Raw genomic sequence first — 27,551 nt, 5'->3', positions numbered from 1 at the left:
AAACTAGTTTAGACATCATTCATGCTGGATGCTCATTCCCCAACTAATAAAACTAAGCAAAACTAAAAATAACAATGAAAAAGATAGATAAAAGCTAAATGTATAAAATGCACCGATTTAGTAAATACATGCATGAATATATCCACCAGATTAAATGAGAGAGGCTAATGTAAATGGATGATGGAAACAGGGATTTCAATTGTACCTTCAACCATCCGGTAAAGAGCTGACCACCATCCATCTCTAGAGACCTGGTATTGATCAAGCGATTCTTCAATTACTTTGTCATGCTTTCCTTCCAAAACTCCCCGTAGAGTTATTACTGCATCCTTTGTTTTCTTCAGGATGCTGTTCTCATCTTCGATTTCCAGACGTTGAAGGTCATTCTGTGACGAGGTGAGGCTAACAGCAAGGGCAAACTGGGCAGCAGCAGCCCATCGAGAAGAGGCCAGCCATCTCCTCTGTCCATCTACTGCCTTCTTCTCTCCTTTTCCCATCTTATTTTCTCCTTCCCCTCTAAGTACTAAGCTGCGTAAGTATTGAGCATTTGCAGCCCCTGTACTTTGAACCATCTTCGAGAAAGCACTTCCTTCATTTGACAGAAGTTCCTCAGGAGTATTATATTCTAGAACCTGAAAGGCACAGAAATTCCATATTAACCCCCAAAAAAAAATGAAAATCAAAGACTGAAGATCAAATTAAACCAGATTTAAATAACTCTCTGGATTCTCACATTTGACTCGTCAAAGTTGCAGTATTTATCTTCTCACCAAACAGAGTTATTCTTCTCATAAAAAATAAATAAATAACACAAGGAAGAAAGAATGAGCTGGCAAAGCTCTGAACATTAAAGGCGTACCTGACCAGCATCAAGCAGAATTATCCTGTCACAGTCGATAATGGTATTCAGTCTATGAGCAATAATAAGCATTGTACATGATTTAAATTCTTCTCGAATAGTTTTCTGAATAAGAGCATCAGTTCTAACATCAACAGCTGCGGTAGCCTCATCAAGAACCAGTATCTTTGATCTCCGCAACAGTGCTCGAGCAAGACTTAATAGTTGCCTCTGTCCAACACTGAAATTCTCCCCTGCTTCCGAAACCTTTACCAGTACACAAGGAATGTCACTCTACTTAACAGTCGCATTTTGCTTCAAGTTATTTCAAAGCAGGATAATATAAAGCATTTCTATTGATTATTATGGCTATGGATCTCACAGATTCGGCTATTTTAGTCAAATGAAATATTAAAGACCATCTATTGATGGAAAAGGGAGGGTAGAAACATATCAAACAATCAAATCATCCTAAATGGAGAAGTTATGAGACATTGTTTCAATCACCAGTAATTTACCCATTGAAAAAGACTCAGAATTTACCTCAGCATCCAGACCAAAAGAATTCCTTCTGATAACATCCTTCAAATGTGCCCTCTCTAATGCCTCCCAAAGGTCAGCATCATTGTGTTCATTGAAAGGATCAAGATTAAATCTCACAGATCCTAAACAATGAAATAACTTCAGATTAGAATAAAACAGACTTCATCATTTCTTTTTTATCAATCATAATATTCAACTTGGAAAGCAAAGATTCATTAGTACAATATTTGGAAGTTCAAGGCATCGGTGACAATATGAGTAAACATTCATAAATTATATAAAAAAAAGAGGATATATGGTTGTAATTTACACTGAATAACCCACAATCAATAAGTTGTACTTAAACACATTCTTAATCTTGTCCTAGCCATCAAGTATACCACTTGCATCACCATCCAAGACTGCCATATTTCAAATCAGTAAACGTATGATACAGCAATTCAATTGTAAAGGCCTTTTCTTCTTGTTTTTGACTATGGTAATATAGGTTAAGAACAAAGTTCAGCCAGATTTGGCTGATTTTTTTTCAAGGCAAAAAAATAGATGGATCAATCTAATAAGACCAAGTCTCAAAAATTCCCCCTTTGCTTGAAATGTGATAGGTTCAAAGAAAGACCACAAGATCACTTTTCAGACTCCTTAGCTAGTTGCCCAGTCACTATCAATTGTGAAATTGGCAGGTGTGGAATTCATCCAAATCAGTCACACCATGCTCGGATAATCCCTTAGAATTCCCCATATATTTGAATATAAATAACATAATCTTTTGAGAGCTCTAAAGCAGAATAGACTAACATCAAACTCATTGCATTGATGTCACCAAATATATATTTAAGTAGTTTACAAGATTAATTAAACATGTATGCAGACATTAATGATACAAATGTTATCATATAAAAAACCTAATTTACCTACAGGGTAATAAGTATTAACTCCCCAGGTCCTAATTAACTTTCCAAACTGAATATTTTATTGTGGTAATTCTTTTCATAAAATACCTTAACAGCTCAGGATTCTTGCCAGTTTTGCTTTCCATGTTTGACTAAACCAATGGAGGAGAAAATAAACATGTGACAGGAAAAAATTGAGCATTATGAATAAAAAGAAAAACTGAGCATTGGGACTTGAAAGTTGGAAGTGTTATGGCTCCATGTCAATCAAGCATTAGGGCATTACAATTATAAAAAGAAAGAGGGAGAAGTGAGCATTGGAAGTCCTCTCTTTGACATTGAAAACTATGCTGACATCAACACAGAAAATTGAATGTGTAGGACAGATTTTATATTTCCATAATGCTAGGGACAACTTTTATCACAACAAATCTCAAAAGTGCTGAAATGGTCAACTATGAGTTGTGGAGAAAAAGTGATAGGTCCAGGAGTGTCAGTTGTGTCCATCACTCACAGTCAACCACTTTAGCAATCATGAAATTTGTAAAGTTGTGCCATAGCATTACTGTTTTTTTTTTTCTTCAAAGGTGGGAAGTTTTGTGAGGAAAATGGTTTATTTTAAGGAAGTTTCATGTATTTTGGGACAAACCCAAAAAGGTAAACATATCCTTATTGTGCGACAAAGGAGGTATACAGTAACACCAAAATATACTAATTTTAAAATACTTTGTTTTTTTGTTTTTAAGGGTATACTTTGAACCCATAGAATCAACCAAGTACACTAAGCAAGTACATGAGGAAGAGATTGGAGAATCAGCCAAGTACACTGACCAGTCATCCCAATATAAAAAAGAGATTGGGGTGGTGTACCTGAAAAGAGAACTGGTGACTGTGGTATGATTCCAAGAACTTTACGTAGATCTCTGAGTCCAAACTTTGCAATGTCATAATCATCAATCAAAATTCTACCTCTTTCCAGTTCTACAATGCGAAATAAAGCATTGAGCATGCTAGATTTCCCTGCCCCAGTCCTTCCAACAATTCCCACCTTGTCAGTTGGAAAAATTGTGAAAGACAATCCATGCAGGACTGGAGGAAGTTCAGGCCTATAACGTAGAACAACATCCTCAAACTTGATGGATCCAGAAGAAGGCCATCCAGGAGGGGGGCGGTTGTTCTCAATAATAGGTGGCGCCTCTGAAGGCAAATCTATATAAGTGCCAACCCGCTCAACTGCATTTAAACTATTCTCGGCCAGACTTGCAAGTCTCAGTACACCAGTCAACAAACCCGTAATGTTTAAAGCATAACTAAGAAGAAGACCCATGATGGATGCAAATGCCTGCTGGTTTTCAGCCCTCCCATTCTGCATTACAGCGAAGGTTGCAGTAAACCAAATCATGAGACCTCCCAATGTTTCCAAACGGATAGCAAGCCAGCGGTTTCCACTGATGTTCACAAGGGTAAATCTAATGTTGTTGTCCACAGATTTCCCATTGATGTCTGCCATCCGATCATAAGCTTTGTATGCTCGAATAGTTGATAAACCATTCAGTGCTTCTCCAAATTGGGCATAAACAGGAGATCTGCTGATCGAGTCTAAGCGCTTTACTTCACGTGCTGTGCTCTGAAGAAATTAAATGATGCCCACATTAATAAATTTCCATTGCAATCCGCAAAAATTAAATAATGCACACCACTAGAAATATATATCAACGGCCAAGGACACATATCTAATCCAATTTATTGTGATCTTTGAGGCACTTGGAATTACCACCTGTCTTTTGACCCAAGTGGTACCTTTCCTCATCATGGGGAGAAAAGGAAGTGTTATGGATTCCACAAGGTGGGGTGGGGGGGGGGGGGGGGGGGGGGGATTTGAGTGGGGGATCACTGTGTTTGTATGAAAAATGGAAAATCAATGGCTGCACCAGCAACATGGTGACTTGCTACATGTTGTTGAACTTACTAAGACACAAGGAAGACTTTAAAGTTCAATGAGGGAATAAGAATATATTGATATGCTCATACATGAGCAGAATGAGAGAAAAGAGGTACAACCACCAACCAAATTTTAATCAATAAGACTTTTGAGTTCACCTGAATGTTTACAATTTGTTTATAAACAATCAAAGAAACATTGTTGCATCCATTATTTTCTGTTGCCAACAAACTTAAACTTTTTTTTAAACTAGAGCAACATTTCTTAATTTACACAACATGAATTTGATCTATCACTCAATATTTTTAGAATACAATTTTTGACTACCATAAAAATGAAGAGAAAGAACAGGAATATAAGCACTCACACACCTGGTAGTATAGGTAGGCCGCGTAAAACAAAACCAAAAGTGGCATTATGGCCCATAAAGACATGGTGCTCACAATTCCTATCAAGATGAAAGTGGAAAGAAGCTGTGACACCTGGCCAAGAAACATAGTCACAAATGGAGCAACATTCCGATCAATGTCTCCTAGGTCCTTTGCAAATCTATTGATAATGCGTCCAAGTGGATTGGTTTGGAAGAAGACCATTGGTGCTCTTAATATGGAGGTAAGCATGGCATCATGCAACCTTTTGGCAGCATAAAGACTTGACATGACCAACCAAAAAGAATTCGCCAATGTCACCAAAACCTGAAACCAGAAAAGTATGATAAGCAAAGAGAGATTTAAATTTCTTTTCCAGACAGAATCAAACAAAAAATTATAGCATGCAGACATACACATACAACTTCTCAGAGTAGCTGGACATAAAACAACTAAGCTAACAGGAAAAAAGGGGCAGCATCTGTCAGAAATGAATAAATAGGAAAGTTCACAATACAGCTTTGAGCCAATTATCATTTTACAGTACTTATACCTGACCAAATGATAAAGCTGCATATATCAGGTTATAGTAACCAGGATTGTAATCCATTGACATGCCTGAATTAGTCCAATGGCTTAACCACGTGCTACTTGAAACTCGCAGAGATTCAGTCAAGACATAGCATGTAAAGAGTATACAAACCACCCAAAGGCCTCCTAATGCATCCTTGTACCTGTACCCAAGAAACTGAATCAAATCTATATACAAATGAAACAAGAAGAAAAAGAAAAAAGAGCCATGAAAAACAGGTTTAGCTGATAGATCATCAGCACCTTAGTTTGGGATTTTTATTAAACTCGCCAATGTCAACAGAAACTCATTCAGCACATGTTTTAGCCCATATAATAGCAATCCTAGGAGAGGTCCAATCTTGATTCTCCCCCCATTCCTATTATAATTATTTTTAATTTTTTTATCATTCTTATTTATCTCAATCCCTCAGTCTATATTGTTTTATATGTTTTTATTCTGTTTAGCTCCTTATTTGATTCAATCTTTATCCTAGATTAAGTGAGATCACATCAAAAAACAACTGCCAATTGCTTATAGTTTCCAATTCATATGCAATTACTGCTTGATTTGGATTCCTCAAAAATTGTGAAGCTTCCGAAGAATTGCATTTTCGACTTATGGTTTTTGAAATACTCCTTTTAACGGTATTGGAATACTCTGGGATACTAGTCCTTGAAAGCTATAGTTTTAAAGGTTCCAGGGTTTGATTCTATCTGGAAGAAGGGAAAAAAGCCACATAAAAAAAGGAATTTTAAACATAGTTCAGATTTAGAGGGAATAAGTTAATACATTTATAAACAGAAGCACTACAACCATGTTGCAGTTGGAACCAGAATTCTTTTCCATGCTTCTTAAGATATAAAAACTGCCAAGGTTTGTCAAGATTTTAAGGGCAGCACCACAGCACCAAAATCATAATTCATTATCTATAAGGATGACTGCATAGTCCATTGAACAATTCAAATTGTTGCCCTTTTCTTTGGATGAAAAAGAAAAAATTTGAATTTTCTTTTGCTAAAGTAAAACTTATACGTAAAAGTTATATCATTGAAGCATATAAATGAATGTGACGTTTTGTTACCTATTCAAGACATTCAAACTGACAACACCTGTTTCCCGCTCTTCCTGCTTAATAAGAACAGATTTTCCTTCTTTCTGTTTATTTTTATGGTTTGCATTCTTTGAAAAGTCATTAACATCCCCATTTGCAATAGGTTTCAAAGAGGTCTTATTATCAATATCATCCTCTTCCTTTTGTTCCTCATACTCTTCCATCTTTCCTGCATTTTCCATTAGCTTTTGGAACAGTATGCCATTACTAGAGAGCTCCTCAAATGTTCCCTCCTCTTTCACCATACCTTCATGGACCAGAATGATTCTATCAACTTGTGAGAGAAAATGCAGCTGATTTGTAACAAGGACTCTAGTCTTCCCTCTTAGTTCTCCCTTAATGCATTTATCAAAAACCTGATGAGTATTGGCAGTGCAAATTAGACCAGTATAAGAAAATATTAAAGAATAGTTCAACTAAAACTCTTACAAGGCAAACATGATTCTATTCATTGTTTTTTTTTTCTTTATAAATGTAATCCATAAATAAGCAAAAATATATATATGTAACACCCAAAAAAAAGGAATAGAAATGGTGTCAAAAGCATCTGATAATTCAAAAAAAATCACAAATAAAGATTTAACCTCAATATTAGACAGGTCAACAACACTGCAAACACTGTTTCTTTCTCCCAATTATGCACATAAGGCACATAGGGGCTGCATTATAAATGAATCTACTCCTATGCCACCCTTCCAACAAAATTACACATCATCCATCTTTTCAGGCATGACCCAAAGAACCCCAAAAAAAAAAATTATAAATTTTTCACTACAGAACATTGAAGCAAGTAATGATAAACACACTTTCTGATGCACATGTGACTGTGAATATATATATATATATATATATATATATATATATATATATATATATATATCAATCTCAATAATGACAACAGAAGTTCTAGAAGTCAGCCTGCCAGATGGCATATTGTTTACTTCCATTTCATGATTTTCCATGCTAAGCCCAAAAACCCCAAAAGGCAAACTTAAAGAAAAATCCAACTTTAAGGGCCCATAGTTGAAATAAAAAGGATGGCCTAAACAACAACAATAACAACAAAGCCTTGGTCCCAAAACTATGGGGTTGACTATGGATCCTCAACAAATTAATCAAGGCCGTCACATGTATTTAGGATCCATTCGTGAGAAGTGACAAATTTTTCATTGGCCATCAACCTACTTCAACCCTCCTCCTTTGTTTAGGCTTGCAATCGGTTGTGAACAAAAAAAATCTGACACTAGATACCAACACAGTCAAAGTTGATGGCCCAAAATACTTACTTTTTATTTTAAAATGGGCCCAAGGCCATGCCAAACAAGTGTCCAGTCAAAATTGTTTTTTTTTTTCCCTTCAAAAAAGGCAGCCCAAACTAATAGGCCCAACCTGAGAGACTGAGACCCCACCTCCCAAACAAAAGCGGTTTATGGGCAGTTTTTTCCGGCCCCTCTAGATAATCGTCATCCGACCGGGTCAGTTTGAGTGGTGGGCTTGTATGCAACCTGACCATGACCCCCCCCCCCCCCCCCAAAAAAAAAAAACCCTCACCATGATGCAACAACTGTTTACCCAACATTGCTTGGTCAAAAGTTCTCAATTTATAGTGTATGCATAGACATAGACATAATTAAATAAGAAACAAATAACTTTACTAGTAAAATAGTTCTCTATTTTACTAGTAAAGTTATTTTACTGACTTTCTCACGAGCTATAAATATTTTTTTCAAAAAGGAGGGGGGAACATAATTACAAATGTTTTTCTTTGTTTGTGCACTTGTGAGTGTGAATATTAACTCTTCTAATTCATAGAATCTCATAGCATTCCAATCCATCCTACAATATAATAAGATTTTAGGAATCTAATCGATAATCCTGCTTACCACAAACCAAACATAAACTATGTTAGAAAACATTATATGGCACCAATAGATTTTAACATGACCATAGATTATATCATGTTATACATTCAGCTCGAAATAGAAGGTAGAATTAAACAAGGAACATAAATTATAATGTGAATTAATATTCTCTAACATGAATATGTTACCTGTCGAGCCACATGAGCATCCAGGGCACTTAAAGGGTCATCAAAGACGTACACATCAGAATTAGAGTACACAGCCCTGGCCATGGAAACTCTTTGCTTTTGCCCACCACTAATGTTGACACCTCTCTCACCAATCTCTGTAAGATCACCTCCCTAATTATTAAGCATGTAAAGCACGTTAAATTTAGTCCACAACAGTTGAATAACATGTGACCTAAGAAGCACAGACACTCCAAAATCCACGCAACATCCATGTCAAACATACTAGGGACACTCCTGCTTGTGTGTCATTAGTGTGTAGAGAGGAAAAAAATTATTTTGATTTTCAATGTTTTCAAAAATTCTAATAGTTATTATTTATTATAAAAACTTAAAACAAACATAAAATATCCCTGTAAATAATAAAATATGCCCGAATATATTAGTTAAGTTTGCAAAATAAAATAAACCCAAATATATTAATTAACTAATTGATTAATTTCCATATCCCCACTGCATCACACCCTAATGATTCAAGAATTGTCATGTTGTTCTATACCATGTCAGGTCCATGTCTGAGCTTCTAAGTATGTGACTATGTCAAACATCCTTGAAAATCAGTGACATTATACCACAATGTGAAAACACTTACAGGTAGTAGGTCAAGGTCATGCCGCAAGGCTGTCACATCAATTGCCTTCTCATATCTTGCTGATTGAAAAGCAGATCCAAATAAAATATTATCGCGCACCTACAAAGATTAAATTATGAAGGTCAGCACATTCACATGATAACAAGGAATGACCACAAGGGCTAAATTGATCCATCAAGCCACCCAAACCATTTTAGTTTACACAACAACAGAATAATCACTAATATCGCCATGATTCCAACAGCAAGGTTTGTAAGATTGACATGAAACCAATTGTGTTTTACAATATCACATATATTTATATTACTCATTGGTACCAATGTAATATTTCCGAAACTTACCGTTGCATTGAAAATCCATGAAACTTGTGAGACATACGCAACTGTTCCTCTCACAACAACATTAGCATTTGAGATTGCAGGAAGCTCCCCAAGCATTGCAGAAATAAGCGATGTCTTCCCTTCTCCAGTACTGCCAACAACTGCCACTAAGCTACCAACGGGTATATCCAAATTGACATCTGACAATGTAGGGCTCTCTGCCTGGTAAGAAAAAATAAACTTCAAGGACTGCTAGTTTCTAGACAATTATTTTTTAATAAATAATGAGTTGGGTTCAAGTTACACCTACTTAAACAAATTTACACCACCTAATAACATTTTATTGGATTAATAATTTGAAAATCCCACTATTAGATTACATGTTCTCTATGTTCTTGACATGCATGCAAAATTTTGTGCCAAACAACTTTATATACTATTTAATCCATAAACTCATATTTGATTCATAATTTGAAATTATAAAAACTTGAACTTTAAACATTTTATTGATGACATAGTTATTGATCTTTAATTGTCTTGAAATTTTGCAAGTACAGAGAATATATGAAGATGATGTAATCCAACCATGGATTTATTAAAATTCACATTCACTAAAAGAAATATTAAGGGGTGCAACATTGCTTAAAGATATATTAGGTATAACTTGAACCCAACCTATTAAAATATAAATTCATTGAACAAAGTGTAATCCCAATAGTGTAATCCTAACACACAGGCCTTGTACAGAAAAAGACAAAAAAAAAAGGTACAAAAACAAGAAACAGAAAAACTTTGGCAGTGACCTCTTGAGATCATTGCTCAAGTGGTCTCATATTCTTGGCACTGGTGACATACAATCTGTTGTAGACTAAAAACTTTGTTTCCTTTTGAATGTAATTCTTATATATTGTAATTCTTTTGTGGCACTGCATGTGTATAACTCGCGTACTTGAGGTTTCCCTACTTTATGAGATAAATTATTAAATAATTATATATATGCACATGTTCATTTCTAAAAATCTATGTATGTACTTATATCACACACACACACACAAAAAGGCAATAGCATTAAATATAATGACCTTTGCATCCCATGAAAAGCTTCCATTCTTGATTGAGATGGCTGGAAATCCTGGATCCAGAGGTGGGTTTGGTAGAAGAATTCTCTCTTCAGCTGAGAGTAGCTCTTCTAGACGCTTTAAGGATACATTTGCATTTACCACCTGCCAAAGTAAGGCAGCATTATAAGACAAAATATTTTTCATAAATTACATGTCAAACTAAGGCAGCATAAAAGCAAAAAAATACCATTTAAGTACTCAGTGGGTCTCAATCTACACCACACCCTCTACCCCATTCTTAAAGTTAAAATAGGTGCCTTTTGAGCTAGAACTCAAGCCAAAATGGTACATACAAGGAATGTTAGGCTACAATATTAAATAACGTCCCATTAGAAAGGACAAAGTTTAGCTACAATATTTGAAGTCCCATCCGCCATATCCTTATGATTAACATATGGTGAAAATATACAATAGTTTGGCAAATATTCTTTTCCCACAAGCTTCCTTGTTAAGATGACTGAAAGGCACTACATGGGATATGACTACAATGCCCTCATTTATTCACAATAAAGAGACTAAATTTTGAGTATACATGATTACTTAAAACAATAGTGAGAATGTTATGAGAATATCTCACCGCTTAAAAAGATGGTTAGGATGTAAATGAGTACACTATAAGTTGATTATAAAATGCACTTGCACTTATAATGGCTTTAGGAAGAAATTGATCCACTCAAATTAACCACTCCAGTAAACCAAGCCCCAAATTCCAGAAAAGAATCTAAATTTTCTTCAGTATCCAATAAAGCTAACTTAACACTCAAGATGGAGAGATATTTCATATTCTAATTAGTAATAACCAATTAGTACCAGAATTTGTTTAAATTTGCATTATAAGTACAACTGAGAAATGCAAGTTAAAAGTGTATGTATTAAAAAGTTATGTCTAAATATCTTTTTTTAAGGATCTGCCAGTTGAATGTACCTAGCCATACACAACACTAAGATTAATTATCATGGAGCAGAAAATAAGTAATTAGTGTAAGTAGAAAATGATTATCTGCCCCCCCTACATGCAAAAATGGCATATAAAATATTTCAGCAGTATATGAGATATGACCAAGGTGAAGAAGACAGAACCTGAGTTATTATATTAGGAAGCATGAATAGTGGAAAGCGAAGCACAGCAAATAGAGAAATGGCTGTAAAAGCTCTTGCAGGTGTTAGATCTCCCCCGAGAAAAGTGAACAACCCAAATGAAACCACAGTCACCACAACTGGGATGCTATTTAGTATAAATCCATTGCACTGCAAAACAAGGGAAAAGGTTAAGAACATGAAAGAGATAGCACTGAAGTGGTCCCCATCCATGCCATCTACATTCATAGATAGGCCCAAGTCCAACTTGCAAATCATATGCCCAAGTAGGACTACAAAAATATAATTACCAATGGGCATAGTAATTTTATTCATGGAAAAAACAAAAAAAAAAACAATTAACTACAATATACAAAGTGTATTTGAAAAAAAGTGATGATAGTTACACATTGCATAAGAGATAGCTGAAATCATGTTTTGAAAACACGATTTCAGTTATAATTGTGAAATGAATGGAGTGTGTACAGCAGTGTGTAACTTAGCGAGTGCAACAATAGTTAACGTTTGAAAAAAAACTGGAGCAAAAGAAAAATAATCCCAAATTTATATTTTTTGCATTCTTCATATAGTAAGAAACAAGTAATTTTTTATGTCTTATGCCATACCGCTGCTAGTAGTGATGCTCTACGAAACCAAGATAATTCTTCAGTCCGAACACTTTGTACTTTAGATTGGAAACTATCTTCCCATGCATAACATCTGAGCCATTTTCAGCATAGACAATCAAAAAGAACATTAAATGTCTAATATCACATAAAAATCCATGAATAGCTGCACTCAAAATGAATCATACTTCACAGTGTCCATGGCAGCCAAAATTTCGTTCATCAGACCAATTCTCTTGTCTTGACGTTGTAAACCCTCCTTAGACCATTTCTGCATTCTGCTTATCACCAATGTCTGTTCCCACAAAATAATTTACACAGATTATGGACAATCTATTTCAGGAAAGAGTTAATGTAAGATGCACAAATGTAAAACAAAATAGAGCTACAATATCATCAAACCAAATGACAAAAAGAAGCATAAACCCATTAGATTCTATGACTGCCCAGCCAGACTCACACACTTCAGATTACCAACCAACCAGCTTTCTTGATCCCAAATGAAACAGGGATGGATAAGCCTAACATGATTTATTTGTCTTTAAGTGAAAGTTTTCACATATATTATGACAGAATAGCATAGAAGTCAAAATGCAGCAAATATGGGAGTTAATTCGTTTTCAGTTTTTCTTTTTATTTCTTGTAAGCTTTATTTGATGAAAAAAAGCACCAAGTACACAAAAGAGTATCTTATGAGAAGGTCTCATGAGGCCTCCCTCTCACATGTGTGGGTCCCACAATCTATAAGAGGGTAGTCACATGAGACTGTCTCATCAAGTGCACAGTTCATATTCTATATAACCAAAATTACCATGATCACTAAAATCTAATAAATTTGAAAAAGAAAAACTCCCCAATGCTGTCCTCCATTCAAATAGGGTTCTAAGAAACTGCAATTTCAGGTCTAAAACTATCCATTCACACCCCCTAAAAGTTTCTACAATTTCCTTCCCGCCAAAGGCACCACATCAAGCAATAAGGGATGGCCTTCTAGATCTCACCATTCCAATGTCACCCAAAGTCACCTTGCCAACAAGCTAGTAAGTCTACAACCACTCTAGCCATCATCCATTGAACCCCAAATAGGGCAAAGGCCATATCCCATAGCTCTTGGGCAAAAGGACAATGAAGAAGCAAATGATCAACTGTCTCTCCATCCCCCCTTGCACATACAACCCCAACTCACCAAAATAATATCTCTTCTTCAAGTTATCCATAGTTAAAATCTTCCCCCAGGAAGCAACCCAAATAAAAAAAATTCAACTCTTGTTGAGAATTTGGCATTCCAAATGCTTTTCCAAGGGAAATTCACAACTCCAAAAGGGGATAAAGTCCTATAATAAAATCTAACCTCAAATCCGTTCTAAACCATTCTTATCCCCCCTTCCCCAAAACCTCGCACCGATGCAGAATACAGTAGTTCTCGGATTAACGATGTGGACTCCAACTCCCAATCATGCACTGTTCACATTAAATTCGACCCCCAAATGAACAGAACCACTGCAGAATTGCATGACATTTGCAACTAAGGCTTCCTTATCAACAATCAGCTTGGAGCTGTTGATTCAGAGGCTCATCATTATTCTCATTGCATAAGTTGTGCCTCTGCACCATTTTAATTAAAGCATTTATAGACCACTGCATGTTCTCCAACATGCAGGTAGGCTGATGAACATGAATCTTCTTGCCATCGCTCTAAAGGCTAAATGAATGTTTTGCTAAATTATATGAAGCGTTTCAATTTTAAAACCAATTTTTCCATATGAGAATCGTAAAATTCCAATATACACAATTTGAAAGTTCCACAAGATATTATTTACAGATGCCAGGCTTCTCTCTTATCCTATTTTTTTTTCTAGTTCTCAACAACTAAACCAGAGTTTAAAAGATAAATTCGAAGTGAAAATTGAAAACCCAAAGATAAATTCAACATTCAATGCCAACAAATTTCGATTCCAATTATTTGCGAACAGCTGCAATATTTAGGTTTTTGCAATTGGGCAACATTCTTAATTAATAGGACACCCCTATATGTAATTTTGTTCACTCTCCTGCAGCCATTTGCTTTGAATTTTCTTTTTTTTTTCACTCACCCTTTACAACATATTAATTCACTACAGGTAAACTAGAGAACATGTATCTTGACTTTTTTATCTCAGCATGAAAAATATCCTCCATTTCTTATAAATGCCTACTCCTTTCATATAACAGTGTCAGTGCTGACTATAACAAAATCCAAAATATTCCACTTCCAATATCATGCTCAATTTTGCCCAGCTTATGGGTGATTAAGCCATTATGTTATATTCCAATATCTGGAGAAAGAATGAAACAGAAGAAAATTTAATAGAACACCATAGGACTAGATAAAGTCAAAGACAAACCAAACAAAAAAATAAAATGTGTGAGACATGATAGTGATATTGTTCTTTCAATAAAAGTATGCAAAGGTAACTCTTGAACCTGTATGGGGAACAAAAGAACTAGCAATAATGCACCAAGAAGCGAAGAAACACCCAATTGCTGGTAAAGAAGAACCATAGAGATAACAATACGAAATGGAGCAGACCACAAAGTGTGAAGCGATTGGCATATTTGCTGTACAAGGAAAGCAACAAATTAGTCATCAAATCAAACAATTTAGTTTCAAAAAGAGAGACGACCCTGACAAGGCTTTAAATAATCAGTCTGGTAGTACCCCTAAATGTACAGTGTCCAAAGTTTCATCAATTTATCCATCTAAAACCACAATGCATGGTAACTCTTAATTTTTGATAAGTAAATATTTCATTAAAAAACACAAAGGGGCAACAACAGTGCATGGTAACTTGTACAATAAAGTGTATACCAAATGGTAAAGAGAAAGCAAACCTGAAGTGATTCTGCATCAGTTGTCATCAAGTTGGTTATTTTCCCAGATGCAAACTTCTTGCGAGCTTCATGAGTTAGCCTTAACGATTTACGAAATACAGCAGCAACCTGCATAAATTAAGAACCATATATATATATATGCAAACCATCAATACCTTCAGCACTGGCATGAAACATAATAAGAAAGTGAGTTCAACTTTGCGTAGCGTTAGTAGAACTGGGATCTTATAACTTCACTGACTCTCTTGCATATGATCCAGTAAAATATGACCACACAACCCAAACAGTAAAAGAGAAAGAGGGAAACCTTCAACTACCTAATATTATGAATTGCAATGGGTTGGGATCGGGAAGGAGAAAGCATTTCCAATCCCAACCCCTTTATTATTTTACATACCAAACCCATACCAAAATGTATTAAATTTAAAGAATTACATCCTGTTTACATTTGGAAAAACCAAACTAACCCCTTTATCTTACAATGAGTTGGGACGGAATAACCTAATTGTGAACATCTGAAATACTATTTAACTAAATTTAAGCATCAATCAGCTCTTTGTACTAAATTAAACAATGTTAATAGTATGATCCAAAATCAACAAGCACTATAACTACTCAATTGTCATAATAATTCATTATGTTCAAACCACTAAAAATATACTGAAACTTCAATACAATATTTTGAATTGTTAATCAGGTAGGGTACAAGTATCTAATGTACAAAACCCAAAAACATTCCCAATGTACTGACTTTTTTGTTGTTAGGAAGATCAACCCCTTTCTCACTCTAAATATACAAACATACCAATTACAACCTGGCCAAAATAAATCTATGAACTACTACAATTTCCACTCAAGAAATTAATAAGGCCAGCCTGTTTGACACCAATAAGTGAAGCTTACAAGAAACGCTGAGACAATGAGGGGTAAAACTAAGTAGAATTCTCCAGGTATGGTACCTTAGGTTTCTCAATCAAATTCAACCATGTGATTGTATTGACCACATGGTTGCATTGAGTAATTAACCAAATGATTGCATTTAATTGCCATTTGAAAATAAAACACTGTTTTTGCTGCATTGGTCAATACAACCATGTGGATAATTTCACTTAGGGAACCTAAGGTACAACACCAAAGAACTATACCTTAGTTTTGTCTTACAAAGAATGAGTATGTTTTCATCAAAGGACTTGCTGCAAGCTCAAATAGTAACAAATCCAATATGAAACCAGAGATCTAATTTGAAAACTTCATGGATAATAGTTAGAGGTAAGAAGATAAGCTAGCAAACAAAAATCTGAATAGCACCAAAACTGGCAGTAATCAAAAACATTAAATTATACTATGCTTTTAGTTATTTTTAAGTCCAAGTCCTTTCTTTTTATAGGTATGATAAAATTTTAACCTATAATGTCCGCTCCATGATAATTACTCTTTATCATTAGGCCAAGACACCTATTGATTTTTGGTGCAGGCGGGCTACAAATTCCAAATCTCTTATTCAATGACATAAGAGAGATTGTGTCTTTCTTGGCTTTAGGGTTTAGTGAGACCCCTAGAGCGTGAGCTGAGCTTTGTTGCAAATCCAATTTTTTTTAAACAATACCAACCACTTACTTCCCCCCCTCCCCCCCTCCTCCCCAATAAAATAAACCTGTAAGATATTGCAAAAGAGGCAAAGCTTATTGGGAAATACATAAATAAGCACCAAAATCATGTCATGAGGATTAAGAAGAAAAAAAAACCATTTAAACAAAAAAAATTACCAAGGTTGACTTCAGCCGGTAACCAACACGCATTACATTCTGAAAATACTGGGCTTCGCATAACACACCAAAAACCTGGAGAAAATTACAGTGTCAGAAATTCTATGTGTTTCTTGATAAGTCAATTATTCCAAGTTTTCAGCTTATATTATGAAGCTTTTATGGAAAGAGGCTATGCCAATAGTAGAAAGCGCTACTTATTAAAAGTAAGTAGTAGATAATTGTAAGGCATAAGTTAACTTCAAGATGAAATTACCGAGACAACAAATGTTTAGAAAAAAGTCATAAAAATGACAGGGAAAGAGCATAGGAACATTAATGAAGCCACATAGATACTTTTTCCAAGGCACCGGCATTATTATTTTATGATTAAATCATTAAGAATAAAACAGCAGGACATGCCACGATCACTCTCCTTAGAAATCCGAGGATGAAATGTATTACAAAACCTACAAAATATCCAAAATTCTATACAAGAATGCCTTACTTCAGGAATCAAATCAACCATTTGTATGATCCTTTGATAGAAAGAAATCACAAAACAGGTATGTTGCTGACATTTTTAATGACAAATGGCTAACGATGGCTCTGATGGGTGAATGGGACATGGATGGAATATAATGAAATAGAGCCACTTTGAGGTTCCCTATGGAATGAGGCATGGAACAGAGCCACTACGAAGAAAGTTATATCCTCAATAATATCATTTCTTTTGATGGAGAAGGAGGCCTGCCTTCTTATATTTCTACATCAAGGATCTGAATTTTAGAAAAACCAAGTCAAATGGATTTAGAGAGATCATGAGATGAGAGTGAAAGAATAGCTTAGGAGAGAGATTTTCAGCTTTGCCATTTTGCAGAGGCACTGAAAATTACATGAAAATTTTCTGTAAATGAAATTCATCACCAACAGAGAACTTTCAAACACACAAAATAGCAACCTAAAAGGCAGTAACATCCAGAGATATGTGTAGAACCATATTCAAAAACTCTAACATCTACATGTTTAAATGTATAACATTTGAGTTCTTTTAACTGAATTTAATGACAAATGAACACAGTTCAGAAGAAAAATGTTCGATTTAGTCCAACAAATTCTTAATGCATTATCAAACTGCATTATAATAATTTTTTTTAGTTCTTGATCAATTGTCAATGTGGCCCTGCAAGAGTCAGAAAAGAAACAGAAAGCTAGAAACTAAATCAACGAAGTGGCTCTCATCAATTCACGAGACATGGGATCTGCACCATGCATATGTGATTAAAGCAGCAATACTATGATAAGCATACATGAAAGTTAAAGGCAATCAATATCTTCACATACATAGATAGTGAAGAAACAAAAAGAGAGGACTCGTGTCATACCACTCCAACAAATATTGAGAAGGCGTAGATGTACCCAATCCATGCTGGATCACCCCGTTGCATTGACTGCAGATAATTCATCAAATAAATCAAGTTGTATACTTTGAAGGAGCATTTGACAAGGCTGTCATAATGCTATTTTTTTACCAAGTTTAAATATATATAAAGAATTGATTTGACACTGTTACAGTACTCTAAGGACATATACATCCCACCATGAAGTAGCGTCTTCTAACTAACCCAACTAACAAGATAACTTAATTAACAGCAATCATAATATCTGCAATTTTTTTATAAATAATGAATTTTAATAAGACCAAAAAAGAGAGTCGCCCAAGTATACATATGATGGGGAAATATAATCAAGCCCAAATTACGATGATCTATTAAATCATAAACAGAAGACACAGAGTATTTTCTTCCCACAACTGACATCCAATCCAACATATTTTTAAAGAAAAATAATTTAAGATCTGGCAAAGATCTCTCAGAATCCTCTCAATCATAATATCTGCATTGTTACAGTTGTGCATGGCAAACCTGTTCATCCTTGTCCAATAAAACATTAACAATAATATAACCATTGTTTGCATTTTTCATTTTGGCCCTTATTAGTCACTCATCTAAACTTAATGCATCATTCCTTTTGAGACAAGGTCAAGCCTTCATTTCAACATTCATTAGATCCTAAGAGCTTCAAGCAGCAGTATGCACATATAAAAGCTCAAATCTGTACAGATACATAGTTTAGTTTTTATATATATTGATAAATAGTTCCATATTCAAATAGAAGAACTTTCAAGACAACAAGTTGGTAGGCCAGCCAATTGTTTTGCAAATGGCTCAAGACATGATATGTTTGAACATTTAGATCTCATTTATCAAAGGGGCACATAATAATTTAAGGATCCACACAATCAGAAAATCATGAGTCCTGACCACAATAACTTGAACTCATAAACATGATTAACATCACCAAAAATTGATGAGTACAATTACTAATTCAATTAACCATCTACATGTATGCATATGACAAATACATGCACACACCAAATTTGTAAATTGCAATGAGGTGCATCTTAGATGTCAAATAGAAACCCCATAAAACTAAATGATTTACCCAGTAAAGCATTGATAAAAACCAACGAACCTTGAGGAGTTTATTTAAGATGAGTGGCCCGACAAATTGGGAAAGATCATTGCCAATCTACAAGTTGAAAATACATTAACGAAACGTAAAATTTTATATATATTTATATAACTTACAGATTATAATAAATAAAAATAAAAACAAAAACAAATAGGTCAACCAAATGCTGCAAAACTTCATATAATATTTGACATGTCAGCAGCCATGGCAATACAGTAATAATAAAACATATACATGTGTGTGTGTGTGTGTGTGTGAAAAATGAGAGTAACTGCACTTTTCCAAATGCATATGCTCGTTACCTTCCAAAAGCCACCCCACCAAAACCTACAGGTTGCAAAATGAGGATATCAATAATATGCTTGCATATAATAATTACAGAGGAAGGAGTGTGCTATTTAGACAAATGGCATTTTTTTATTATAAGTAACAAAACTTAATATCAAAGTGCAGAAAAGGGACTCAACTCTATTACACAGGAGGTATCAAAGGAGATGCCCAAAAAAATAGATCGTACCCAATGCACAAAGTTCCCCTTTTGAGACATTTAGGAGAGGTGATTGGTAGGCAGCTTTATCCCCAAATTTATATAAAAATTATTATCAATAAATAATCAAAATTAAAAAATAAATAATAATAATAATAATAATAAAGGTTTTCAAGGACTCTAAGCAGTCCATAGCAGTGAAAATACAAGTCGAGGTCAATTCATAAAAGGTTTTCAATTGTAAGAACTTCCAACTTAACTAAGTCTTGTTCTTTGCCTTCAAAGCAACAAGCGCTTCTTTCCCTCAAACACGCCACATTTAGCATAAGGGAGCCACATTCCAAATGCTCCCATTAATTCTCTTACCACAATGACCTTTCCAACATGACTACAGCTCCAGCGCATATTAAGGCATAATCCAAGCAACACCAAACAAGTAAAAAATCAAAGACCATTATTTGTGAGCCACCACACAATGGAGAAAAAGTCACATAAAACACCAGTACATAATAATCATTCCTCTTTTCCTTAGATTATCCATAGTCATTGTCTTCCCTAATGTTACACACCACAAGAAGAAAGCTCCTCTTGGCAGTACACAAGGTTTCTAACTGTTCTTCCATGGACAATGGCATGATTCTACCTGATTTCTTCCATGTTTAGAATCCAACCCTCACAATTATTTATACAGTCATTCTTCCGAACTAACTAGCCCAAGCATCTCTTTTTATTAACATCATAGCCTTAACATCTCCTCCAACATGCAATCGCTTTTCTATATTTTCAATAATAGCGCTCCAAGCCATTCACGCCTTGAAAGATGAATGCAAAAGCCAACCAAGGAATGCTCTACAATATCACCTATTGGCACCAACTCATTTTTACTCAAATTAACCAATATGCCTTACAATGCCTCAAAACAGAGTATGTGCCAAATTTAATTAAGTTGTTCAAGATTCACCTAACAAAAATAGAATTGTATCATTGCAAATAGCAAGTGCAAGGTTTCTTCCTCCCTCTATGTGTAACCCAGCTAAAAATACACCAACACAGCTTTCTGTAACATCATACTAAGAACCTCCGTAACTAGTGTGAAACAAGTGCAGATAAAGGGTGTCCTGTCTCAACCCTCTCAAACTACCCAAAAAATACCAGTGGGACTACTGTTAACAGAAATAAATAATTGAACTGTTGAAATATAAAACCACAACTACTTCCTCTATTTTCCATCAAAACCAAATTTACCCAACAAAATAAATCTAGTCCCAATTTGCAGGGTCATATGCCTTTTCAAAGTCTAGCTTGCAAATAAACCCAAGAATACCAATCCAAATTATGCTATCAAGGAATTCATTCACAATGAGAATTGAGTCCAATGTTCGACAACCTTCAACAAAAAGTTTCCTTAACGTTTGACACAAGAATATCAATTTCACTCCTTAAACAATTAGCCAGCACCTTTGCTTAACGTTTGTACAAGATACACACCAAACTAATAGGATGAAAATCCTTAATTTTAACAGCACCATTCTTCTTAAGAATCAAAGTGATGGAAGCCATCTTCAAGGAATTTTCAAATTTACAAAAAATCAAAAAACATTACCATTCATTCATACTAGATGAATATCTCTAGTATCATTTTAAAAACATTACCATCATCATACATACTACATATATCTCTCTACTATGTTTTTTATTATATGTTTTTTTGTTAAGTTAAAACCAACCAATTAAATTTGCTTTCAAAGGAGCAATCATTTTCAATATCTTGAATTAGTAATTTATTACAAAAAAAAGGGGGGGGGGGGGGATATTGAGGCAGATACGGTCATAAAATTTGACTAAGCCGAAAGGAAGTGAATAAAACCAGTAAGTTAAAAGGAAAATTAATAAGGCCATTATAAAACCAGCTATGCTCTATATACCAAAGCTTGGGCTATAAAAAAAGCAGCATGTTCATAAAATAGGTATAGCTAAAGTGAGAATATGAAGATGGAATGGGAATACTATGATAAAAAGATAAGGAATGAAGTCATCCTTTCATTGACAATATGGGCCGTTATTGAAGGAAAGATGAGGAAGCTGCTTGAAATAGTTTGGCCATGTTCATATGAAGAATGATGAATTCACACCTAAGAAGCAACTTAATTTAAGAGGAGAAAGAGCAAGGAAAGCAAGGAAGCTTACAAAACAGGCAGACGCACTGAAAAATCTATGACAAACAAAGATGCAATGGAGAGGAATAAAACGGAGAGAAACTTAATGATTAAACTCTCTAGCTTTCATAATTAACTTGCATTTCATTACGTCTAATTCATGAGCCTCTTATATGCAAAGTGAAAGAATGTCCCTGGTGTGGCCATTGTATTAGAAGGCCAGAAATGTAAAATAAAAAGGAGATATCCTAAAAATGATTTGGAATGATATCTAACTGAGTTCCTTTTGCCTCAAATGTAACCGGGTATAAAACAAAAAAGCCATCATCAAGTTTATCAAAAACTAACCTTCCCCCAAGGCTATAATTTAAGGCTCTTAGAAGCCAAGGTTTAGGCTTCTGCAATTCCTCAGCCCAACATTTCTGGAACCTACAATGTTAAATAAAAGCCTTGATGCAACCTTAATATAAAAATATTTCAAGAAGAAAAACAAATTAAGAAGAAAATGAGCACAAACTTATTGTGCAATGTTTCAGTTCGATCCCAAGAGTCTAATTTCCAGACATCTTTCTCTGTGAGAGGCCTTTTGTAGCCTAGCTTCATTATGGGATTCATCCAGGAAAAAGATATTTCTGGCAGGAAAAAAAACAATAAACAAAATTGAGTTAGTCAAGTAATTTAAATTGGTCTAAAGAGATCACAACATGATATAATTAGCATGCAACAGAAAAATGGCAGTGGGGAAAAGACAAATGGAAAGATCTAATTACTTCCCCCATATGTCTCTTTAAGCAAATTACATATTAAGTACTTTAAACAAGTTTTTAATGCCATTATAAACAAAGATAAGAAAGCATTTAGCATGATGATAGCTGTTAGCCTGTTAGATGGTATAACATGGGTGAAATCACCTTGACTAGCTGACATATGATTTAAATTTTTTTCATTCCAACACTAATGATTTCTATCACCGTCAACATGTATGGTCCTTTGAGATTTTCTAAGTGACAGGCATTCAGGTCATGTAAATTGATATATACATACTTGAAAATACATTGACATGTCTCTCAGGACAAACTTGCTCTCCTCCAGGAAGTTCTTCATATGCAGCATCATCAACTGATTCAGCCCCAATTGGGATATAACCAGGATAGGGATCCAAGCGAGGAACATATACAAGTAAAAGTATTCCAAACAAAACCTGCATTAAAATAATAATTAAACCTTACTATGATAAGTGGATGTTATCCCAAAAAGAAGAGAATGCCAGAGTCAAAGTTCACCGAAAGTACAGGAAACAATAAGCATATGTCAAAATTTATTGTAATGCTTTGCAATGTAGCTGAGTATTAAAAAGTTTAAATCGCAAGGAATACTATTGTTCTCAGTCATTCTTGGGTCCTGTATTTAGACCATACTTTGATTTGGCCATCTTTGTGCCTATATTACAAACAGTTTCTTTATTGGTTTGCACCCAGTGGATTTCGAAGACTCAAATCCATGAACTCACTCTCTATCCAAATTATGGGAGGAGGAAGAGTCATATGAGCTACAGCACATATATAAATTTGTGTGTGTGTATCTTACGGGTAAGTCAATGTGTGTGCATGTACATATCTATTTGAACGAATTAAGTTTTCATTACTAACCTTGCAGATTAACAAGCTAGGGATGCCAATTACTAGGTTGAGAAAAAAAAATCAAATATGCTATGCAATTTAAAATTTAGGTTGAAAAAGTATAACATGAATATTGTGTAAATGATAAAAAGGAGAATCAAGATCAACCAACCTGGACAACAACCTCACTGATGTACAAATACAGTACAGAGCTGCACGGACAACACAACTGTTAATAGGTCTTGTCCCACCAAAAAGTTCAAAAATTCTACTCCAAAACTTAAGATTTTTTTTTAACAAGATTGGAAGTTTGAGCTTCAGCAAGAAATAAAAGTAAGAGCTCAAAAGATATGCTTCTTCTTCTTTTTTATAAGTAATATATTTTATTCAAAGAAAAGGACATACTTCATATACACTAGAAGTTTACAAAAGATACTCATAAAAATAACACAAGCATATCATTTGCTACATGCATATTTTCTTGTGTTTCTAAACAAAAGAGAGAGAGAGAGAGAGAGAGAGAAGAGAGAGATGAAAAAAACAATCATATCATCTTTAACCAATGAGGGATCCACTTCAAAAACCAGAAAACACAAACCTATTATAGAAGTCCTTCATGGAAAGAACTAGATTGAACATCACAGCATCACCAACTAAAGCATAAATGACTCCAAATCTGACAAACCATCGAAAATCAGAGATGTATACTTTAGTTTCTACTCCAATCAAGACCAGCATTGTACACCAAGCAAGAGCCTCAATGAGCAGAGAAACAGTCTGCAAAAAGAAGATAAAATTAAGATACTTTGAATTGAAAACAACCAAAATAAGTAAATACTGCAACAATTTAACAAACCTTACATGTGCTTGAATTATTCATGACTTCTTAAACAAATTTAAGTGTCAATGTATAAAACACTCAAATTAAACTAAAAATGAAACTGAAATCCAATGTCTCCAAAAACATAGGGTGAGTGGATTTAAATAACTGAAATTTTCTTATTTATTTTGAAGAGTGACAACTAGGAATCTTTGGATAAGAAATTCCAATTATGGGTTTAAACCAAGATTAGTTTTTTCTTTTTTATAAGTAATAGAATTTTATTGCAAATGAAAAGGATTACTCTATGTTTATGATTAACAAAAAGCACCTTGAAAAAATGCAAGCAAATCAATTAGAAGATCTAAGAGAGTTGGAAATCAAAAATGGAAGTACAGTTGGTAAAATTCCATGCTCAAGACCAATCAAACATAGTAGGGAGCAGAAAGGACTTCAATTGCTCAATAGGTCTCACACTCTCCTCAAAGTATGGCTGTTACGCTCTATCCACACTAACCACATCATGCACTCTGGCACCAAGTTCAAGATTACGTTTGAGAGTTCAGGCCCAATGATCTGTTTCTTTCTGTTTTTCTATTTAGCAGGTGGTGACCAAGTAAGATTTTCTTTCAATAGTCCCAAAGGTATCATGTCAAATGCAATTTTATACATCCCATTTGTCTTTCAACAGGAAAAAAAAATGATAATATGCCTCCTAACAAAAAAGAAGTAATTTCAGTTTAAGATCAAAAATAATTCTCCATCAGGTCTTGTACGCATGACCTCACCCTCCAACCCATTATTTTGAGAGGAGGAAGGGCCTGTTGAGCTATAGCTCATTGGCCCATAGACTTTAGTGTTCATTCACAGATTCTTCCCCAGTTCCTCTCTCTCTCTCTCTCTTTTGAATAGGTAAATCTTCACGTATTACTGTACAAACAGAGTGCTGCAGATCATCCGTTCAACCACGGAGAACGGTAAACAGAAGAAATTATATATAGTTCACAGCATTCTGACCAGCTCAATTTAAGAAAATTTAGTAGAACTTTTGTTTGAAGTAGGAAGTACTACTGGTAAATACCACTCTTCTGAACTATAACTTGCCGAGTAATCATTTTTACCAAAAAAAAAAAAACTAATCATCGTTATCAATATCCCATGTCTGAGCCATTAAGGAAGTTTACAAAATGGTGAAGGAGACAAGTGAAAAGTTCAAAGAAGCCAAATTGTATAATTAAGCATGTACAGACCCCTAAGAGAGTAATATTTTTACCTTGCTTATCAGGAAAAAAAAAAAAACGAAACAAAACAAACACTTTCAACGAGCTTACCTCAAATGGAGCAAGACCAGCCTGCCCATCTAAATTGAGGACTGAAATTCCCATGATTAATCTAAACAAAGGCTCGGCAGTACAATAAGTAGCCAATAACGCCAACACATAGTTATACAACTTCGACCTCAGGCAGGACCTCTTGGCTTTGAAATCCTTCTTGATCAGCCATATCCGATAGCAGCAAAGACCCAGAACAGCCAAATGAGAAACACAGATAACTAGAGTGTCAACAGCACATGGTGTATATCCACCAAATGCATTCTGCACTGTCCTTGCCCACACCCCATTTGCCACTGGCTGACAATACCAATCCAGTGGCTTGAAAGCCATTTTTTTGTCACTCCTCCCCCAGAAAAAGTTCCAAGCTTAGAAGTACATATACTCTCCCTCCCCTAATGGAGTTGTCTTTTCACAACTGATATGAATCCAATGCTTCTAAGTTTCAACAAACTAAGCTATATCCTGCAATACAATTAAACCATATTAAGCCTCATAGGAAAGACTAGCTATCAAATAATACACACACACACAAAAACATGTTGGACTCAAGTGAGCCTAGTATAAGTGTAAATTGTACAATAGTTGGAATAATTAGCCAAGGTTTTCATGTTTGCTTAGCCTTATCAACAAGCCTTGACGGTTTTGAACATTTTAATCCAAGAAAAAAAAAAAGCTAAGCTTAAAACAAACATGAATCTATAAAAGTATTGAATTTCAGAATTTAAACACAAAGAAAATCAGAGTACAATAGCCTTCTGAAAAGTCAGAAATACAGCAAAAGTCAACACAAAAGCTTATGCTTTCTTGGGTCCAAAATTGTTTTTTTTTTCAATATCAATCAGGTTTTGCAATTCACCTATATTCTTGCTCATTTTCTCAGTTTCCAAACAGAGCACTAGACCCAAGAATTTTTTTTCAAAAAGAAACTCAGTTCAAATGCAATAAAACAGGATTCAACACCAAAAGAAAAAAGAGCAGAAGAAAATGAGAAGTAAAAAAGGAACCCAAAAGTCAACTAAAGAAGAAGAAGAAGAAGAAGAAGAGGAATGTGAAGAAGTGATTGAAACCAAAAAAAATTAAAATTAAAACTATACCCAATTATCAAAACTAAGTATTTAAGAGAAAAACAATCGTATTAACACAGAATAAAACCATTATAAGATTACCTCTTAATAAAACTTACCAAAAGAAATGCCTTTTTTCACTCAAACTCTGACATATGGACCAAAATAAGTCAAAATCACCCCAATCAATCAAAAAAAAAAAAAAAACTTTACACTTTTTTCCACAATCAAAACACTTTCTTCACAGAACAGAAAACCAAAAAGAAAAAATTTGAGAAATCATAGAGACAGAAAAAAGCACTTTCTAGCACTGTTCAGGATTAAAAAAAGGTACACCCAACAAAAAAATCTAGAAAACAAACCTTTATTCAGCTGGGTATGATGGAAATAATAATGGGAATTGGATTCTCGGCGAATCAAATGCTCTGCAATATCAGAGAGAGAGAGAGAGATAGGGAGAGAGACCAACGTAGCACTTGTTCGTAGTTGCGAGCTGGTCCTCGGTTTAACCCCAAAAAAAACAAAAGAAGCGTCACGGCTTACGACAACTATTTTAATATTTCATTTTTTTGTGGTATTTATTACAGGGTAGGTTTTTTTTTTTTTTTTTTTTTTTTAAAGAAGAATTTAGAGGGTTAGTAGGTAAGTATGGTCTAAACTCCAAAGTGGAAGAGAATTTAGAGGAGGCCCTGGAACTTGGAATATTGCAAGAATAGAGACAATTATTGCATTGGAGTTTTCATTGTGTTTGGCTTTGGCTTTGGCTCTGGCTTTTGGCTCTGGCTTTGGCTCTCTGTACATTATAAAAATGTGAACACTTTATAGGGTT

General features: G+C 34.7%; 1 protein-coding gene across 1 annotated transcript in view; it reads right to left on the bottom strand.

Annotated features, from left to right (window-relative positions):
* LOC142636861 (ABC transporter C family member 2-like) overlaps positions 1–27,272 on the bottom strand; it is a 28,171-nt gene extending 899 nt beyond the window's left edge. The window contains exons 1-27 of the mRNA XM_075811152.1: positions 27,085–27,272; positions 25,656–26,120; positions 24,103–24,281; positions 23,677–23,716; positions 22,930–23,086; positions 22,403–22,517; positions 22,234–22,314; positions 19,545–19,569; positions 19,243–19,299; positions 18,093–18,158; positions 16,729–16,803; positions 14,963–15,070; positions 14,555–14,689; positions 12,280–12,386; positions 12,092–12,185; positions 11,469–11,636; positions 10,350–10,490; positions 9,289–9,489; positions 8,948–9,046; positions 8,317–8,469; positions 6,237–6,622; positions 5,135–5,315; positions 4,585–4,908; positions 3,142–3,898; positions 1,382–1,503; positions 860–1,105; positions 206–632 (exon numbers count right to left, since the gene is read on the bottom strand). Of these exons, the coding sequence (XP_075667267.1) occupies positions 206–632; positions 860–1,105; positions 1,382–1,503; positions 3,142–3,898; positions 4,585–4,908; positions 5,135–5,315; positions 6,237–6,622; positions 8,317–8,469; positions 8,948–9,046; positions 9,289–9,489; positions 10,350–10,490; positions 11,469–11,636; positions 12,092–12,185; positions 12,280–12,386; positions 14,555–14,689; positions 14,963–15,070; positions 16,729–16,803; positions 18,093–18,158; positions 19,243–19,299; positions 19,545–19,569; positions 22,234–22,314; positions 22,403–22,517; positions 22,930–23,086; positions 23,677–23,716; positions 24,103–24,281; positions 25,656–25,988 (4,777 nt within the window). The 5' untranslated portion in view covers positions 25,989–26,120; positions 27,085–27,272. The remainder of the gene's footprint in view (positions 1–205; positions 633–859; positions 1,106–1,381; positions 1,504–3,141; positions 3,899–4,584; positions 4,909–5,134; positions 5,316–6,236; positions 6,623–8,316; positions 8,470–8,947; positions 9,047–9,288; positions 9,490–10,349; positions 10,491–11,468; positions 11,637–12,091; positions 12,186–12,279; positions 12,387–14,554; positions 14,690–14,962; positions 15,071–16,728; positions 16,804–18,092; positions 18,159–19,242; positions 19,300–19,544; positions 19,570–22,233; positions 22,315–22,402; positions 22,518–22,929; positions 23,087–23,676; positions 23,717–24,102; positions 24,282–25,655; positions 26,121–27,084) is intronic.
* Between the last annotated feature and the right edge of the window lie 279 nt (positions 27,273–27,551).

This window comes from Castanea sativa, chromosome 5 (genome assembly GCF_040712315.1).
Source record: "Castanea sativa cultivar Marrone di Chiusa Pesio chromosome 5, ASM4071231v1".
Classification (NCBI taxonomy): domain Eukaryota; kingdom Viridiplantae; phylum Streptophyta; class Magnoliopsida; order Fagales; family Fagaceae; genus Castanea; species Castanea sativa.
The sequence above is the reverse complement of the archived record's forward strand: the minus strand, read 5'-3'. Positions and strand labels throughout refer to the sequence as shown.